The sequence below is a fragment of the Daktulosphaira vitifoliae genome, unplaced genomic scaffold, assembly GCF_025091365.1.
Source record: "Daktulosphaira vitifoliae isolate Bord-2020 unplaced genomic scaffold, ASM2509136v1 Scaffold_2, whole genome shotgun sequence".
NCBI classification, from domain to species: domain Eukaryota; kingdom Metazoa; phylum Arthropoda; class Insecta; order Hemiptera; family Phylloxeridae; genus Daktulosphaira; species Daktulosphaira vitifoliae.
The window spans coordinates 10,825,439-10,846,455 of NW_026099573.1; the positions used below are offsets into that span (position 1 = coordinate 10,825,439).

General features: G+C 30.2%; 2 protein-coding genes across 6 annotated transcripts in view; both read left to right on the top strand.

The window, feature by feature from the left end:
• The window catches only part of LOC126897507 (uncharacterized), a 116,896-nt gene that overhangs the window by 48,066 nt on the left and 47,813 nt on the right, over positions 1–21,017 (top strand). The gene's annotated exons all lie outside the window — the stretch shown is intronic.
• Positions 11,760–19,369, top strand: LOC126897513 (uncharacterized). The gene is made up of 5 exons (XM_050671189.1): positions 11,760–13,112; positions 13,184–13,301; positions 13,364–13,465; positions 18,553–18,651; positions 18,712–19,369. The coding sequence occupies exons 1-5, from the start codon at positions 13,071–13,073 to the stop codon at positions 18,738–18,740; spliced, it is 390 nt and encodes a 129-aa protein (XP_050527146.1). The 5' UTR covers positions 11,760–13,070; the 3' UTR covers positions 18,741–19,369.

Genomic DNA, 21,017 nt, shown 5'->3' on the forward strand with positions numbered 1-21,017 from the left:
GATTTTTTTACATTTTTATCGTAATAGATCACTTAAATAAAAATCATAGTAATCATTTCTAATTAACTTTTGGCGTTTAAAAAGATGTTACAATGGAAATATTCAGAATTTAATTAATTTTAATGATTATATATCTATAATAACCAATAAAAAAAAAGTTACTAAAGAGATTTACTCAATTGAGCGTATTATAAAATTTTATTATAATTGTAAAAATCCATCGTTAAATTCAGGTGAAACTAAAATCATTTTTTTTTAAATTTATGATTTATATAGCAACACGTGTAACGTGACAAAAGTATCTATTTATTTTTTTGTATATTTGTATATATATATATATATATATATATATATTTGTGTTGAGCCGAATGCGGACTGCGACGGCGTTTGTCAGTAAAATTATCATGATAAGGTGCTGTGATTTGTTTATGCGCGTGCAAATTAGTCAGCTGTGTAGTACTTCAGACCGGTTCATGGGCGGCATTTGTGTGTACATTCACCCCGCTCCTTTCCTATCTTGAACGTCATTTGCACTGCTCACCGCATACATTGTCGCCTTATGATTTAAATTGTTTTTAGTAATTTCCGGCAATGGGTATTAAGTTTTTTTTTGTTCCCTACTCTAAAGGCTAGCCGTGTTGTCGCCAACGGACCGCCGGTTCAAACGTCGGACGGGTGGTCGGAAATTAGCTATCATCGGAACTGGTCGTCGCTAATTTTCGTCCGTAGCGGTCGTGATTTTTGTTGTGTGCACTACAACTATTTATTTTATATATATACATTTTTTTACATGAGTTATTATTTAGTTACGCTGTTTATTANTTTACATGAGTTATTATTTAGTTACGCTGTTTATTATGTAGTTCTTTTTTATTGGCGTCGGCTGAACCTACCTCCAGTTTTTTTAGCCCTTCGGGGCTGTTAATGCATATTTAGCGCTTAATGTTTTGAGCCAGATTATTTTTTTTTGTGCGCCGTGCCATAAGCACGTGTGGCGAATTTTTTTTTAATATTAATTTTTTTTTAGGTGCCCCTATTTTTTCATTTAGGTCCCTCAACATGGCAGGCGTGTTCCAATACTACCTGTCAAGTTATAAATATATTTTTTATAGGTTTTATATTATATTTGATTGGGTGACGAATATGTTATTAGTACAATGTGGTGACGTAGTGCATTTTATTCCGGGGTGTCCCAAAGTCTTGCAAGCTAAGTCTAACTGCCAAAAACTAGTCGCTTACTTGGGACGTATACCCACCGTGCTTAGCGGTAATACCGCGGTTAATAGCCAGTGAGTACCCGAAGACGTTTGTGGCGGTCGAATGTTCTAGAACGATCGGCCGCCGCCGCCTTTAGAAGATTCGTCGCTCTACATAAGCGTGTGGCGGTCGAATGTTCTAGAGAGTTCCGCCGCCGCCTCTAGAAGATTCCTCTGGCTATTTAAGGGCAAGATCGTCGCTCCAGTCAATCAATCGATCAGTCAATCACTTACGCATTCTGTCTTAAACGCGCTTCGTCTCTCGCAGTTAGTTGTTAGTTTGNGCAAGATCGTCGCTCCAGTCAATCAATCGATCAGTCAATCACTTACGCATTCTGTCTTAAACGCGCTTCGTCTCTCGCAGTTAGTTGTTAGTTTGTTGTAATATAGTATAGTTGTTATTAAATCGTAAAAGTGTTTATTACTTCTATATATTACACCTCGCTACACGTTCATCGTATTATCTAATTATAAAAGTGTAGGTGTAACTATTTTTTTTATTAATTTTATTAATTTTTTTTCTCTCTCTTCCCCTTTAATTTGTAAACGGTTTTGTGACCGTTCGGTTTTTGCCTCGTAGTAACTTAATTTTTTTTGTTTTTTTACTTAATAAATTCCTCTTAATTTAAATTAACCATCACATTTTTCTTTTTTTTGCGTGTTCCATTTTCAAATGACTTATTTTTTTTCCTTTCAAAAATCATCTCACTTTAGTTTATAAGTTACAGGTATAAGGTCATCCCTCATTAATATAGTTATGTGATAACTGTCTCAAGGTTTTGGTGTATATCTACTATCAACGACTCAACGGATATCAAATTTAGTATTTATTAATTTTATATTATTGTTTAATTGTATTAATATATAAAAGTTCATTTTCTTTAAAATCCTACTGTGATCCGATAATACATTGTCTCGCCCAGTAGGTTGGCGACCCTTTTTCTTTTTGTTACTTTTTCAATACGCCATGAAAGTTACAAATTTTTCGTCGCNACAGAATTTTTGAATACTATTTACGGCATGATGAATGAAATAAATATATTTTTACAATCATCTCCGGTTAGAAACGAAAACAATATTTTATGCCGAAATGAATGTTTCAAATTATCTAAAACATTATATCGTGATTCAGTACATTTAGTATTAGAATCCGCGACGACCGAAGGATGCCGTGTTTTATTAAATAAAGAAAACATTCAGATACTTAAACAAATGGAGTGTACTATTAACAGTGCAATATCAAGAAAATTAAAAACACGTTTACTATTAAGCCATCAAATAGACCGCATTATACAATACGCCGACGGTAAATGGTCGGGCCCTAAAATTCAACAATCAAACAATGATGAAATGGTTAATTTTATAAGAAGTTTGAACGACATAGAAATAGGTGACAGTAATTACATAAGCGAGCTGAAAAATTTAGCATAATTTAGCGTTCAAACTTCTTATAAAATTAACCATTTCATCATTGTTTGATTGTTGAATTTTAGGGCCCGACCATTTACCGTCGGCGTATTGTATAATGCGGTCTATTTGATGGCTTAATAGTAAACGTGTTTTTAATTTTCTTGATATTGCACTGTTAATAGTACACTCCATTTGTTTAAGTATCTGAATGTTTTCTTTATTTAATAAAACACGGCATCCTTCGGTCGTCGCGGATTCTAATACTAAATGTACTGAATCACGATATAATGTTTTAGATAATTTGAAACATTCATTTCGGCATAAAATATTGTTTTCGTTTCTAACCGGAGATGATTGTAAAAATATATTTATTTCATTCATCATGCCGTAAATAGTATTCAAAAATTCTGTTGACATGCTAATATATCGTGAAGGAGTAATAATATATACCGTAATATTGAAGTCCTCCTTTGGATTCAGTCCTAGTTGTAAAAATTTTCTATCGCCGAACGAAATTGTATAACTGCTTGAATCGATCATTTCAGCTGGCGGTGTCGGTGCAACATAAACATAACGTTGTTTTCTTACAGGTTCGGCATCCATATTGTTCATAGAGTAGAGTCTTCTTTTTAGAGCTGATGGTTCTTGATGACACTGTGACTTTATCAACGATTTCATGCTCATTTATGCGGAAAAATCACATATTTTCATAGAGGGGTCAGCAAATCACAAATCACATATCCCCGTAAACTAACCCATTCCTTCATCACTTAAGTAATTTCACTTTAATATCATAATAATTAATTTTAAACTCTCGATTTCTAAATATTTGTATACAAATATATGTATTAGATTATGTGTATACATGTTTTATACAAAAACGATTACACATTAATGTCTATTAACAAACGCGGTAGTGTGACTGAATAATCAAAAAAGAATTTGATAAAATATTATTTCTAACGTATAAATATTTTCTCTAAAATTAAAAAATAATTGAATTCTTATGAAATATTGCACATATTTCTTTATTTACTTTAATATCATTATAATGATCACCTTATGATGAGTTTCATCATCACCTCCTCTTCTATGTAGGGGTAAACTGCTGATTAACTGTTTTAATTATTCAAGTAAGAGGGCTCTCTATGACCAAAGGCCTACACATCACATAGCTATAGTTGGGTTTCGTTTGATTAATATGCCGCTGTCGCCGCTTGATTGCACCTTTCACTTTCTGCATTCAAATATGTTCAAATAATTCTAAAATTATGTTATTTTTAAAATAGCTCCAATTTTCTATAATATATCAAGATATACTATATGATGTTCCATCCACCTCGGTATACTAAGAATATACCAGGGTATACAATACATGATAACTGTACAAGTCCGCATTTGTCCGAAAAAGTAGTAGATGAGCATAAATAACACTTAAATCGTATACCGTCATGTATTTTCCTATGCAGCAGTTAAAAACAGTTTTTTGACAACGTACACTTTTTCACACTTGTCACAAGAAAACATTTTTTAAAACGTTTAAGTGATACAACACTATTAATTTTACTCAAGTAATAATCAGTCTTTTATGTGAAAATACTCATTTATGCGGAAAAATCACATATTTTCATCGAGGGTCGGCAAATTACAGATCACATATCTCTGTAAACTAGCCTTTTCGTTCACCATTTAAGTGATTTCACTTTAATATCATAATAATTAAATTTAAAGTCACGATTTCTAAATATTTTTATACAAATATATGTAATAGAGTATGTGTATACTCAATATGTATACATATGTTATATCCAATAACGTTTTCACATTAACAAAAAAAAAAAATATCTATTAACAAACGCAATAATGTAACTTAATATCATAATAATTAATTTAAACTATCGATTTTTAAATATTTTCTCTATAATTAAAAAATAACTCAAATCTTATGAAATATTGCACATATTTATTTATTTACTAATAAATATTATAATAATGATCACCTTATGATGAGTTTCATCATCACCTCCCCTTCTATGTAGGGCTAAACCGTTCATTTACTGTTTTAATACATACGTTAGTCAAGTAAGAGGGCTCTCTATGACCAAAGGCCTACACATCACATAGCTAAAGTTGGGTTTCGTGGGATAAATAGCCGCCGTCGCCGCTTGATTACACCTTTCACTTTTTTGCATTCAAATATTTTCATATAATTCTAAAATTATGTAATTTTTAAAATACCTCTAATTTTCTGTAATATATCAAGATATACTATATGATGTTCCATCTACCTAGGTATACTATGCATATACCAAGGTAACATGTACCATGGTATAACGAAATGCTATCTAGGAACGAGAAACATCGACCTTTCACCATATACCCCCGGCCGTTTACACCGCCCGTCCACCTATGACAGGGTAAACCTACATCTTGTAGGTGGGTGAGGGGACTATGCCTTTCACCATATCCCCCTCCCGGTTGTTTACACCGCCCGTCCACCTAGGACAGGGTAAACCCACATCATGTGGGTGGGGGGACTATGCCTTTCACCATATACCAACAGCCGTTTACACCGCCCGTCCACCTAGGGCTGGGTAAACCCACAACATGTGGGTTAGGAGGGTATCCAGCTCAGACTTTATAGAACTACTGAGACTAGTAGTAGCACACACAAATAGAATTGAAAAATTAATAAATATACAAAGTAAAATTATTTATTTTTGTAGTTGAATACTGTTATCATATCAAATCTAATGCGAGAATGAATACTTTATGAATATTAGAAATTAATGATTTTAATTGTTTGTATGGAAAAAGCTGGTTAAGCTACTTTTTATTTGAATAAGGAATATTTTTTCGATTTTTAAGAGTAATAACTTAAACTAAATACGAATTGTAATCATTTGACGTATCGTTGAAATAGTAGGTCTAGTGAGGATTGGCAAAATAAATCGTAGCCACAAAAAGAACCACCTAGTAAAATAATATTAACATGAATATAAATTTATTCTCACGAGGTGAGACTATAGTGATAGGATCCTTTATATTCATTTAAGTTATTGAATCTAAATGAGATAAATATCAAATGATTTGAAAAGTTTATTCTAACTCAAAAAAAAAAATTAACAGTCACAGTCGGATTAGAACCTCGTACCGTAGGTATGAAAAACTTAAGTGTTACCGACTCGGCAACTGTTCGTTGATTTCGTCGCAAAATAAAATTGGCTATTTAAGCTAACTTTAATTAAAAAATTACTTTTTCGACTTTAAAAAAATAAAAAAAGCTTAATTTTTTATGTCTTATAAACTTTATTCTTTGTCAATTAAATTATAAAATATTCATGAAAGTCAGTGTATTGCCCTTATAAGATATTTTAAAATAAAATAAAATACAAAACCCAGGATTTTAACACAAAAATAGCATATTTTTGAATACGGTAGCCATTTGCGCACAGAAGATAAGTCGTCGCTATTTTAAATCCCCCTTGTGAGCAGAATATGTGTTAGATTTAAAAAAAAAAAATGATATCAAATCAAAGGGAAATATCTAAGGTTTTAATATAACAAAATATTATTTTGATTTCTAATATTTGAAAAAGTTATGGGAGTTTTAAGTACAAAAAACATTCCGATAGAAGGTGATTTTTATCGCGAACATTACATTTTTTTTTAAATTTCGACAGCCATTTGCACATAGAAGATAAGGTGTCAAGACAAATTTTTTTTTTTCATTTTATAGAACATAAAATAGGCTTTAATTTAATATATATTTAAAGGACGCAGTATTTCCGGAACATTTTCAAAAGTTCAGTTGAAAAAGTTCTATTTTTTATACAATTTTTCGAAGTTTGAACCCCCCTATATAAGGGGAAATTGTCTAATTTTAAAAAAAGTATGTCAAATGAAAGATGTTCTTATAATATATTTAGAATAAAGAAATTTGTGCTGATACATACATTTTTCGAAAAGTTATAGCATTTTTAAGTTGAAAATTTAAAATCAAAAATCAAAAATTTTAACACGAAAATAAAGTTTTTTTAAGTACGGCAGCCGTTTACATGCAAAAGATAAAGTGTCGGGTGATTTGTGTTTTTTAGGGTACCTCATTGAGGTTCCACCACCTCCCTTATCAATAACAGATAAGAGAAATTATAAATATAGGATGGTGTTGTATATCAGTGAAGTAATTTTGACAACAGATGATGTTATTTTATTTATTTATCTTTCTTATCATATTGATAAGTAGATTATGATATTTGAATAGTGTGAAATAACAGTGTAGGATATATGATTACGATACTAATTTATGGTTTACCGCATTATATTTTTTAATTTGTATTTTTTTCTCCTGCATGTAATAATAATTAATCTTGAAAATATGATATATTTAACGTTAAAAATCGCATTTTCTCATATAATACTGAATACGTAGAAATTGTATTTGTTTATAATGAAAATATTAAAAAATTATGATTCTGCTATAATTGCGACTTTTAAATGAGGCGTGGTGAGGCAAAGTGATCTAAGTGCCAAAAATTGAAAAATACTTTTTTCTACACCAAAATGATCTATGTGCCCATCCCAATACTGTGTAAAGAGATCTATCTCCAAACTATCAATAAATTGTTGGTAAAAGCAATTATAGATGGAGCTGTCTGTATGTCCACGCTTGTCATTCGCTCTAATTGATCTAAGTCCATTCATGCTATTTTTATTTTTGTCGTTGTTATTATTGTTTACGCACAATGTCGATAACAGTCAACATTACATCATCATGGTTTGCAGTTTCTATATCAGTCGATATTTTGTTGTGTACAAATAACTATCATTCTTATTTTGCTCTGTATTTTGTGATTTTATTTTGCGATCATGGATGAATCTGCTTTTAAACCATATGAAAATTTAAAGAATAAACGTAAAAGGAAAATAGAAAGTGAAAAAAGATTAAGTGGAAAAGAATACGAAACCGTTAAGAGAAAAACAAAAATATCAGGAAAAAAAGCACCTACAAACGAAGTAAGTAATTTTACTTCTTTTATCGTTAAGTATTTCATTAAGACAATGTAAATAAAATACTATACAAATACCTACCGATAGTTTTAATAATAATATTGAACTCTTCTTATATTACAGGTTATTTGCAAGTGTAAGTTTGGTTGCAATGATGTATTGCACATTAAAAAAAAGCTCTTCGAGAACTTCTACAATTTGGGAATCAACGAACAAGGAAGCTACTTAATGGGACTTATGCAAATCCTACCCATCCAAAGACGTCGACTTGGAAATTATGATGATCCGGTAGAAAGTAGAAGGCAATCAACTATCAGTTTTACAGTGCCCAATGGACATGGAGACCTCAAAAGGGTATGCAAAAAAACTTTTCTTGACATTTTTGCTATCAGTCCTCAAAAAGTGACAACTCTTGTTAAAAGAAAAAAAGCTGGTTTTACTACTTTTAAAGACNACTCGGCAACTGTTCGTTGATTTCGTCGCAAAATAAAATTGGCTATTTAAGCTAACTTTAATTTAAAAATTACTTTTTCGACTTTAAAAAAATAAAAAAAACTTAATTTTTTATGTCTTATAAACTTTATTCTTTGTCAATTAAATTATAAAATATTCATGAAAGTCAGTGTATTGCCCTTATAAGATATTTTAAAATAAAATAAAATACAAAACCCAGGATTTTAACACAAAAATAGCATATTTTTGAATACGGTAGCCATTTGCGCACAGATGATAAGTCGTCGCTATTTTAAATCCCCCTTGTGAGCAGAATAAGTGTTAGATTTAAAAAAAAAAAATGATATCAAATCAAAGGGAAATATCTAAGGTTTTAATATAACAAAATATTATTTTGATTTTTTAATATTTGAAAAAGTTATGGGAGTTTTAAGTACAAAAAACATTCCGATAGAAGGTGATTTTTATCGCAAACATTAAATTTTTTTTTTAATTTTGGACAGCCATTTGCACATAGAAGATAAGGTGTCAAGACAAATTTTTTTTTTTCATTTTATAGTACATAAAATAGGCTTTAATTTAATATATATTTAAAGGACACAGTATTTCCGGAACATTTTAAAAAGTTCAGTTGAAAAAGTTCTATTTTTTATACAATGTTTCAAAGTTTGAACCCCCCTATATAAGGGGAAATTGTCTAATTTTAAAAAAAAGTATGTCAAATGAAAGATGTTCTTATAATATATTTAGAATAAAGAAATTTGTGCTGATACATATATTTTTCGAAAAGTTATAGCATTTTTAAGTTGAAAATTTAAAATCAAAAATCATACATCTGCTGAATTTATNAATGTTTACAATGAAGTATTATAAGAGATGAAATTTATAAATAAATTCATACATCTGCTGAATTTATTGTTGAGATAGTGTAAAATACTCACCTCTTTAGTCTATGTACGATTACTAATATATAAAATTATATATGATGCATTTAACGTTCACATGTAATGTTATAGTTAGTGAATCTGTTTTTGTTAATAATGGGTACTTAAAATAATTATGATTCTGGTTTTTTGATTAACTAGATTATAATATTTTAATACCAATATATTAATTTACTTTATTACATTATGACACGGCACCGCCTTTTGCTCTAGGCTAGCGCTCGCCCGTGTCTCTCTCGATATCAGCCGTCCAGCTATTAATATGACAATTGGTTGTCATCGGTTGTCTCCCCGCCCTTGNTTAATATGACACGGCACCGCCTTTTGCTCTAGGCTGGCGCTCGCCCGTGTCTCTCTCGATATCAGCCGTCCAGCTATTAATATGACAATTGGTTGTCATCGGTTGTCTCCCCGCCCTTAACACTGAGATAAGGCCGCCGCCGAATATGGATTACTGATATTGCGTGCTGTTCCATTTCCGATGTACACCGTAACTGGTTAGAGTTTTGTAGTGTACCTTTTCTTCGATTTAAGTTTGTGTTCGGGTGCGACTTGGTAAAATCACGTTTTACCTGTGCCTTTATATAGCTGTGTTAATTCTTTAAAATAAAACAAAACAGCCGATTACAACAATTGTAATTGACTCGCGTAATATTGAGCTGATTTGTTCGCATTGTTACGAGTGGTTTTCTTTTCTTTATAGTTTATTGTAAAACTATACTTATAGTCATATATATATATAGTGCTAGTGCGTGCTATTGGATACGCGTTAAATATAATATATTTCTTCATTTACTACTATAGTGTTAATGTGAAAACTCAAAAGCAATATCACCTCCTTCCACTAGTATCACTTTATTTACTATTATAATTATAATGTACATCAACAAAAACAATACCACCTCCTCCCACTGTATGCACCTTCTATTACTTAAGGTTGTATATGATAAATTTAACGTTAAAAACTTCCCTTCCTATTATTAAAATTAGCTATAAAACACTATCAATCGTGAAAAATTAATCATATTATCTCTTGTTTTATTTTCGTCATGTGTGATTAGTTAAGTATTAAAAAAATATTTCATCAATCAACTATAAATTGTAAGTTATCATTGTTAAAGTTTGCTTTTTTACAATTGATTAGTATAAGATTTGTATAGATTCATCATCGATTAAATTGGTTTCATTAGCATAAAAAAGTAATTATTATTTATTATGATTTTTTAAAATATTATCAATTTCAAAATCTAAATTTGTTTTTTTTTTTAGATGAGTGTAATAAATAAAGAATGGTTAAACAAGATGAAACGTAAACAAAGAAAATGTGTATGTGATCTTAAAGTAGGCGTTCCGTATAAAGTTTTGGGATTATATTTGATAAAATGAAAATACTCTGATGAAACACCAGTAGCTGAAGTGAATTTAATAGTGAAGATTCATTTCAAGTTTATTTACCTGCTAGATACACATTTACTCAAAAAGATTTAGCGAGATGTATTGATGAAGATCTGAAACTCATATATAACGGTCGACTTGAACAAAGTACAAGTTATGATATAATGATTGTATAAAGAATATTGTATTTTTGAAAATAAAAACATTATGATAAAAATCATTTGTATTATCTATTATTAATAAATTACTGAAGTTACCTCTATTTATATCTCTACGATAGAGTGAAACAAAGCAATATGTAGTTAAATCTCTACGAAAAAATATAAGTAAAATTTATGTTATGATGTATTTGAAAAATTAAATTAAATAAAAAAGTGTAATTTTGCAAACGTATTGTCTACGAAAAAAAGATTAATGTTACTTATTAGTAATACGTTAGCATGAAAAGTGAGATGCAATCGTTCTATATCTACACTAATTTCTTAGAAATTTCCTAATATACTAATCATATATACTCAAAAGGAGATGTAAACATTTTTATTATAATAAACATTTGAAAATATATATTTCTTGCAAATTCACATCAAACCGAAGGGGGGTGTAGGTGTCTAGAGATAAAATTGATGTAATTCGAAAAATTGAACACATAAAACCAAGAAAGTCATTCCTTTCCGATTTAATTGTCATTTATCTGTTTAATCGACTTCATCAACTCTTTTACTTTCAATCATATTCATCATCTCATTTTTATGTTCTATTTGTGGAAAAACGTTCAGCTTCACTAAAGCTCTGAATCGTCACATCGTAAGTGTACATAATAATAAAAAATTTTATCAGTGTATTTTAAGTCTGAAGAATTTTTCGAGGAAAGATAACTTTAAGAGACATATGCAACAGACACATGCTTTAAAAGGTTAGTAAAGTGAACTATAATGTTTACGTTATAACATCCTTCTTATATAAATGTGAATTATAAAAATTTTAAATACAATGTTTAATAAATAAAATTGATTTGCTAGCGCCGTATAATAATTTATAATTACGTACTGTGTTTACTGAAAACGAAACAAAATCGATTAATGGGATGACCATGGTTAACTACGAAGCCAGCACCTCAAGAAATGTTTACGGAACCCGTAAGTATATATTATAATTTATATTATTTTTATGTTATATTAAAAATAAAAAATAATAATAATATATATTTTAATTATTTAATTATAGTTAATTTAATTATAATTAGATGGGCAGAGCAGAAAACTTTACAGGCAGACACAGTATATAGATACCCACAAGGATACTCCTCATCTCCCTTAAGGATATTTAAAAATCTACAAGATAAATTTGACCTAAACCATATCATACCATCTACTATTAGTCTTCAGCCACCTTGGACAATTTCTCTAGACATCAACCTCGATCTCCATCACCTACCAAAAAAAGACACAAATCCTAAAATATATAAACACCACTTCAATGAAATCATAGCTAAAGCCGAACCCCACACACAGATTTACACTGACGCTTCTATAACAGATCAAAGAGTTGGAGCTGCAATCATATGTGGCGCCATCGAAATTCAATTTAAACTATCTGACAAATGTTCAATATACACAGCTGAAGCCATAGCAATACTAGAAGCCATCAAATATTTCACACAAAACGTCGATGACAAACTATGTATTATACTAAGTGACTCTCTTAGTGCATTAATAAGCCTTAAAAATACAACCTACCCTACTGACATAGCAACAAATATCCAGAACGCCTGTCGCATTGCACGATCTGCTGGTAAACACATATCGTTCATGTGGATTCCTGGGCACAGCAATATAGCAGGCAACGAAAAAGCAGACGAGGCCGCCAACTCTCGCACACATCATCTAATGCTATCACAATACCAGATTTCTCATATACCGACGCAAGAAAATTTATCAAAAATCACACAATCGAAAGATGGCAACAATACTGGTCAAATCAAACAACTAAACTCAACGAAATAAAAAAATCAATAATACCATGGCCTCCGCTCCCCGGCTGTCTTAGAAGACAAGAAACAATTATAAACCGCCTAAGAATAGGTCATATGTCATGTACCCACCGACACCTTATGAAAAAAGAGGACCCACCAAACTGCACCACCTACGGTGTCCAACTCACGATCAAACACATTTTCACTGAGTGCAGAAGCAACCAACAAGATCGTATGGAAACCCTCGGAACCTATACGAAATCCTCAGTCCTGAACCAACCGCAATTCAAAAATTACTTATTTTCTTATAAAAATCCACTTTATATAAAGAAATATAATTTGTATATATAATATGTATAAATGTTATGTAAAAATTGTAATAATAATAATAATAATAATAATAATGTAATTTACTAACAGACCAATGGCCAGAGCTGCCGCTGTCTTTTATGTCTAATAATAAAAAAAAAAAAAATTATAGTTAACGAGAGAAATAATGTGAATTATAATGCAAGTATTTTGAAAAATGATAACGATTACTGTATGTTTAATTTTTACATTTATGTATATATATTTTAGTTAACTATTAATAATTTTTTAGTGTCTATTGCAAAATCATCTCCTCCGTTAATGTCAGGATTAAATAAATTGCACATACATATGAAAACGCTTGTGAGTATCATTTACATAAAAATAAGTATATTTATTCAAAAGATATATTTTAATATTATTCATATTTTTAGAATTCAAATGCTAGCCACTTACAATTAGAGGAAATAATGCATCAAGTTAATAATGTTAAGGAAAGTGAAAAGAATAATATATTATTTTCCAATACTCAGGACAGCGATGATGAATTTTGTAAGTTGAAATTAAAAAGTGAAAATATTTATTTTCAATTATTATTATTATTATGTTAATAGTGTGTAAAGTAGCGCAAACAATTGATACTAATTCAATGGATACCGAAGCAAAAATTAATAGTAATGATGATGATGATGATGATGATGATGATGATGAATTTTGTAAGACTTATAACATAAGTAAATTATAGATTTATTATTATTATTATTGTTATTGTTAATATTATAGTGTTGGAAGCTGCGAAAAAAATGGATGTGAATTCGATGGAGGTGGAAGTAATTCCCATTTACCCATACGATATTGAAAACTGTAAATATAAATAATAATAATAATAATAATAANGTGTATTGCCCTTATAAGATATTTTAAAATAAAATAAAATACAAAACCCAGGATTTTAACACAAAAATAGCATATTTTTGAATACGGTAGCCATTTGCGCACAGATGATAAGTCGTCGCTATTTTAAATCCCCCTTGTGAGCAGAATAAGTGTTAGATTTAAAAAAAAAAAATGATATCAAATCAAAGGGAAATATCTAAGGTTTTAATATAACAAAATATTATTTTGATTTTTTAATATTTGAAAAAGTTATGGGAGTTTTAAGTACAAAAAACATTCCGATAGAAGGTGATTTTTATCGCAAACATTAAATTTTTTTTTTAATTTTGGACAGCCATTTGCACATAGAAGATAAGGTGTCAAGACAAATTTTTTTTTTTCATTTTATAGTACATAAAATAGGCTTTAATTTAATATATATTTAAAGGACACAGTATTTCCGGAACATTTTAAAAAGTTCAGTTGAAAAAGTTCTATTTTTTATACAATGTTTCAAAGTTTGAACCCCCCTATATAAGGGGAAATTGTCTAATTTTAAAAAAAAGTATGTCAAATGAAAGATGTTCTTATAATATATTTAGAATAAAGAAATTTGTGCTGATACATATATTTTTCGAAAAGTTATAGCATTTTTAAGTTGAAAATTTAAAATCAAAAATCATACATCTGCTGAATTTATTGTTGAGATAGTGTAAAATACTCACCTCTTTAGTCTATGTACGATTACTAATATATAAAATTATATATGATGCATTTAACGTTCACATGTAATGTTATAGTTAGTGAATCTGTTTTTGTTAATAATGGGTACTTAAAATAATTATGATTCTGGTTTTTTGATTAACTAGATTATAATATTTTAATACCAATATATTAATTTACTTTATTACATTATTTAATATGACACGGCACCGCCTTTTGCTCTAGGCTGGCGCTCGCCCGTGTCTCTCTCGATATCAGCCGTCCAGCTATTAATATGACAATTGGTTGTCATCGGTTGTCTCCCCGCCCTTAACACTGAGATAAGGCCGCCGCCGAATATGGATTACTGATATTGCGTGCTGTTCCATTTCCGATGTACACCGTAACTGGTTAGAGTTTTGTAGTGTACCTTTTCTTCGATTTAAGTTTGTGTTCGGGTGCGACTTGGTAAAATCACGTTTTACCTGTGCCTTTATATAGCTGTGTTAATTCTTTAAAATAAAACAAAACAGCCGATTACAACAATTGTAATTGACTCGCGTAATATTGAGCTGATTTGTTCGCATTGTTACGAGTGGTTTTCTTTTCTTTATAGTTTATTGTAAAACTATACTTATAGTCATATATATATATAGTGCTAGTGCGTGCTATTGGATACGCGTTAAATATAATATATTTCTTCATTTACTACTATAGTGTTAATGTGAAAACTCAAAATCAATATCACCTCCTTCCACTAGTATCACTTTATTTACTATTATAATTATAATGTACATCAACAAAAACAATACCACCTCCTCCCACTGTATGCACCTTCTATTACTTAAGGTTGTATATGATAAATTTAACGTTAAAAACTTCCCTTCCTATTATTAAAATTAGCTATAAAACACTATTAATCGTGAAAAATTAATCATATTATCTCTTGTTTTATTTTCGTCATGTGTGATTAGTTAAGTATTAAAAAAATATTTCATCAATCAACTATAAATTGTAAGTTATCATTGTTAAAGTTTGCTTTTTTACAATTGATTAGTATAAGATTTGTATAGATTCATCATCGATTAAATTGGTTTCATTAGCATAAAAAAGTAATTATTATTTATTATGATTTTTTAAAATATTATCAATTTCAAAATCTAAATTTGTTTTTTTTTTTAGATGAGTGTAATAAATAAAGAATGGTTAAACAAGATGAAACGTAAACAAAGAAAATGTGTATGTGATCTTAAAGTAGGCGTTCCGTATAAAGTTTTGGGATTATATTTGATAAAATGAAAATACTCTGATGAAACACCAGTAGCTGAAGTGAATTTAATAGTGAAGATTCATTTCAAGTTTATTTACCTGCTAGATACACATTTACTCGAGAAGATTTAGCGAGATGTATTGATGAAGATCTGAAACTCATATATAACGGTCGACTTGAACAAAGTACAAGTTATGATATAATGATTGTATAAAGAATATTGTATTTTTGAAAATAAAAACATTATGATAAAAATCATTTGTATTATCTATTATTAATAAATTACTGAAGTTACCTCTATTTATATCTCTACGATAGAGTGAAACAAAGCAATATGTAGTTAAATCTCTACGAAAAAATATAAGTAAAATTTATGTTATGATGTATTTGAAAAATTAAATTAAATAAAAAAGTGTAATTTTGCAAACGTATTGTCTACGAAAAAAAGATTAATGTTACTTATTAGTAATACGTTAGCATGAAAAGTGAGATGCAATCGTTCTATATCTACACTAATTTCTTAGAAATTTCCTAATATACTAATCATATATACTCAAAAGGAGATGTAAACATTTTTATTATAATAAACATTTGAAAATATATATTTCTTGCAAATTCACATCAAACCGAAGGGGGGTGTAGGTGTCTAGAGATAAAATTGATGTAATTCGAAAAATTGAACACATAAAACCAAGAAAGTCATTCCTTTCCGATTTAATTGTCATTTATCTGTTTAATCGACTTCATCAACTCTTTTACTTTCAATCATATTCATCATCTCATTTTTATGTTCTATTTGTGGAAAAACGTTCAGCTTCACTAAAGCTCTGAATCGTCACATCGTAAGTGTACATAATAATAAAAAATTTTATCAGTGTATTTTAAGTCTGAAGAATTTTTCGAGGAAAGATAACTTTAAGAGACATATGCAACAGACACATGCTTTAAAAGGTTAGTAAAGTGAACTATAATGTTTACGTTATAACATCCTTCTTATATAAATGTGAATTATAAAAATTTTAAATACAATGTTTAATAAATAAAATTGATTTGCTAGCGCCGTATAATAATTTATAATTACGTACTGTGTTTACTGAAAACGAAACAAAATCGATTAATGGGATGACCATGGTTAACTACGAAGCCAGCACCTCAAGAAATGTTTACGGAACCCGTAAGTATATATTATAATTTATATTATTTTTATGTTATATTAAAAATAAAAAATAATAATAATATATATTTTAATTATTTAATTATAGTTAATTTAATTATAATTAGATGGGCAGAGCAGAAAACTTTAAAGGCAGACACAGTATATAGATACCCACAAGGATACTCCTCATCTCCCTTAAGGATATTTAAAAATCTACAAGATAAATTTGACCTAAACCATATCATACCATCTACTATTAGTCTTCAGCCACCTTGGACAATTTCTCTAGACATCAACCTCGATCTCCATCACCTACCAAAAAAAGACACAAATCCTAAAATATATAAACACCACTTCAATGAAATCATAGCTAAAGCCGAACCCCACACACAGATTTACACTGACGCTTCTATAACAGATCAAAGAGTTGGAGCTGCAATCATATGTGGCGCCATCGAAATTCAATTCAAACTATCTGACAAATGTTCAATATACACAGCTGAAGCCATAGCAATACTAGAAGCCATCAAATATTTCACACAAAACTTCGATGACAAACTATGTATTATACTAAGTGACTCTCTTAGTGCATTAATAAGCCTTAAAAATACAACCTACCCTACTGACATAGCAACAAATATCCAGAACGCCTGTCGCATTGCACGATCTGCTGGTAAACACATATCGTTCATGTGGATTCCTGGGCACAGCAATATAGCAGGCAACGAAAAAGCAGACGAGGCCGCCAACTCTCGCACACATCATCTAATGCTATCACAATACCAGATTTCTCATATACCGACGCAAGAAAATTTATCAAAAATCACACAATCGAAAGATGGCAACAATACTGGTCAAATCAAACAACTAAACTCAACGAAATAAAAAAATCAATAATACCATGGCCTCCGCTCCCCGGCTGTCTTAGAAGACAAGAAACAATTATAAACCGCCTAAGAATAGGTCATATGTCATGTACCCACCGACACCTTATGAAAAAAGAGGACCCACCAAACTGCACCACCTACGGTGTCCAACTCACGATCAAACACATTTTCACTGAGTGCAGAAGCAACCAACAAGATCGTATGGAAACCCTCGGAACCTATACGAAATCCTCAGTCCTGAACCAACCGCAATTCAAAAATTACTTATTTTCTTATAAAAATCCACTTTATATAAAGAAATATAATTTGTATATATAATATGTATAAATGTTATGTAAAAATTGTAATAATAATAATAATAATAATAATAATGTAATTTACTAACAGACCAATGGCCAGAGCTGCCGCTGTCTTTTATGTCTAATAATAAAAAAAAAAAAAATTATAGTTAACGAGAGAAATAATGTGAATTATAATGCAAGTATTTTGAAAAATGATAACGATTACTGTATGTTTAATTTTTACATTTATGTATATATATTTTAGTTAACTATTAATAATTTTTTAGTGTCTATTGCAAAATCATCTCCTCCGTTAATGTCAGGATTAAATAAATTGCACATACATATGAAAACGCTCGTGAGTATCAATTACATAAAAATAAGTATATTTATTCAAAAGATATATTTTAATATTAATTATATTTTTTAGAATTCAAAATCTAGCAACTCACAATTAGAGGAAATAATGCATCAAGTTAATAATGTTAAGAAAAGTGAAAAGAAAAATAATAATAATAATAATAATATATTATTTTCCAACACTCAGGACAGCGATGATGAATTTTGTAAGTTGAAATTAAAAAGTGAAAATATTTATTTATAAATTTTATTATTATTATTATATTAATAGTGTGTAAAGTAGCGCAAACAATTGATACTAATTCAATAGATACCGAAGCAAAAATTAATAGTAATGATGATGATGAATTTTGTAAGACTTATAACATAAGTAAATTATAGATTTATTAATATATTGTTAATATTATTATTGTTATTGTTAATATTATAGTGTTGGAAGCTGCGAAAAAATGGATGTGAATTCGATGGAGATGGAAGTAATTCCCATTTACCCATACGATATTAGTATTAAGTAAATAGCGAGTTCTGGGGATCAAAGGATGCCGCCATGGTAATTAGTGTCATACGTCATCAAAAAGTAATAAATTAAGAGTGTTAATGGGTAATTAAATGGTTAATTAAGGTCAATCGTAATTGTTAAAGTTGTAAATCAAGTGTGTTATTGTTAAAATTGCGATAATAATGTGGGTTGGCGGAGGGTAGGTGGTCAGCTGACTCGGCGTTACGTCGTTGTCGGTGTGACGTATGCAGCAACGCGTGCCCCTCAATCAGGAGCATCACAGGTGTTACGTAATATAATCGCCCTTAAGGTCAACACGTCACATACAATAATGTTAAAGACTCTGCCCATGCCTACATCCTCCCACCGGAGTTGTACGTCAAACGGTCGCGCGTTATATTGTGTCATCGCAACCGCCGCCGCCGCCGTCGTCGTCGACGGGGTATAAGCCGTAGTCGTGTAATCCATAAAATACACCTCATTCGTCATCGAGATTCCAATGTCTAACAGATGTTTGGAAAGTTTGGTGTCGTGCAGCAGCAACATTGTCTGTTGACTACTAATCGGTTCTCAGTATTTGTTAATCTATTGTGCGTGTAAGATGNTCAGTATATGTTAATCTATTGTGCGTGTAAGATGGATTATTTAAGTAATATATCGAATAAATTGATTTTTCTTGTTGAAAACGAACCGACAGATAGAGTTTTTAAACCATTCAGTAAATTATTGAAAAATTATCGAGATTTGCAATATTTTGCGGAACGTCTAGGAGATAAAGTCAACGGTACCGGTGGAGACTTTTTACACTACAAGGGTTGTGAATTATCGAATATAGGAAAAAATTCGGACAATCCTGAATGTGCATGCTCAGTTATGAAGCGAATATATTACGAACATTTGGATTCAATTGAAACAATTGAAAAAACGGTGAATGCGAATCGCAACGATAGTAATGCCTATTGGACCTTGAGACTTTAATCACAATGGCTACACCAAAGTGTAAATTCAATAAAATCAACGACTTGATCGATTCATCAATATATAGCATTTCACAAATGTCTCGCGTATACATTGGTCTGGATCCTGACGATTCATTTTGGCTAAAAGTCAAGTTGGTAAACTGTCATTAAGAACTTATTATCACTATCGATTTACTACATAGAATGTATTCAATGTGCGGATATATTTTATCGATAACGGAAAATTTAAACGGAATACTACTTTTGCAAGATGAAAACATTAAGGTGATTCTGACACAGTGGGTGCAAACTATTACCCGAAAAGANATTAAAAACGATGATCAACAATGTTTCAAATGGTCAATCTTATGTCATTACAATAAAAGAGGTAAAAGAAGTGATTGGAATGTTGCATATTTTGAATTAGAACAACGTTTGAACATAGATTTTTTTGGTATTGATTTTCCAACACCAATTGAACAAATTAATCGCTTCGAACGAAAAAATCCTACAATATCGGTAAATGTGTATGCGTTGGACAATAAAAACATTGTTTTTCCATTGCGTGTAACTAAATCCAAAACCGCTACAGATCATATTGATTTACTATACTTGAAAAATAATGAAACTAACCACTATTGTTACATCTCAAAATTTTCAAGGCTTGTATCAAAACAACGCTCAAAAAGTAAACGACAAGAATATCATTGTAAACGATGTCTCAGCGTATTTAACGAGCAACCGTTATTAACTCGTGCGAGTGGGAAAGAGGGACTTAAAGAACATGTAAAAATGTGTGGAAANCGTTATTAACTAGTCCGAGTGGGAAAGAGGGACTTAAAGAACATGTAAAAATGTGTGGAAAATTCAAGGAGGCTCGCATTGTTCTACCACAGCCTAACTCTGATGTTTCAATATTACGTTTTAAAAACACAAGACGAGAAGAACCAATACCATTAGTTATCTACGCTGATATGGAAAGTTTACTTGTTCGAACAAATATCGGACAAGTCTATGATTATACAAAAACATAAAACAATGAGTTATTGTTTTTTCATAGTACGCAACTCCAAAATATTACCGCAAAACATGTGTCAGGGATTACTGGAGGAACCAGTAATGTATCGAGGACCTGATGCTGCTAAACATTTTGTATATTGGATTTTGTACATTGGTGGATATTGGAATACAAGTATTAGATATCATGAAAATTAACATCGAGATGAATCCTCTAACTTCTGAGGAACAACATCGTTTCAATACCACAAAACATTGCGA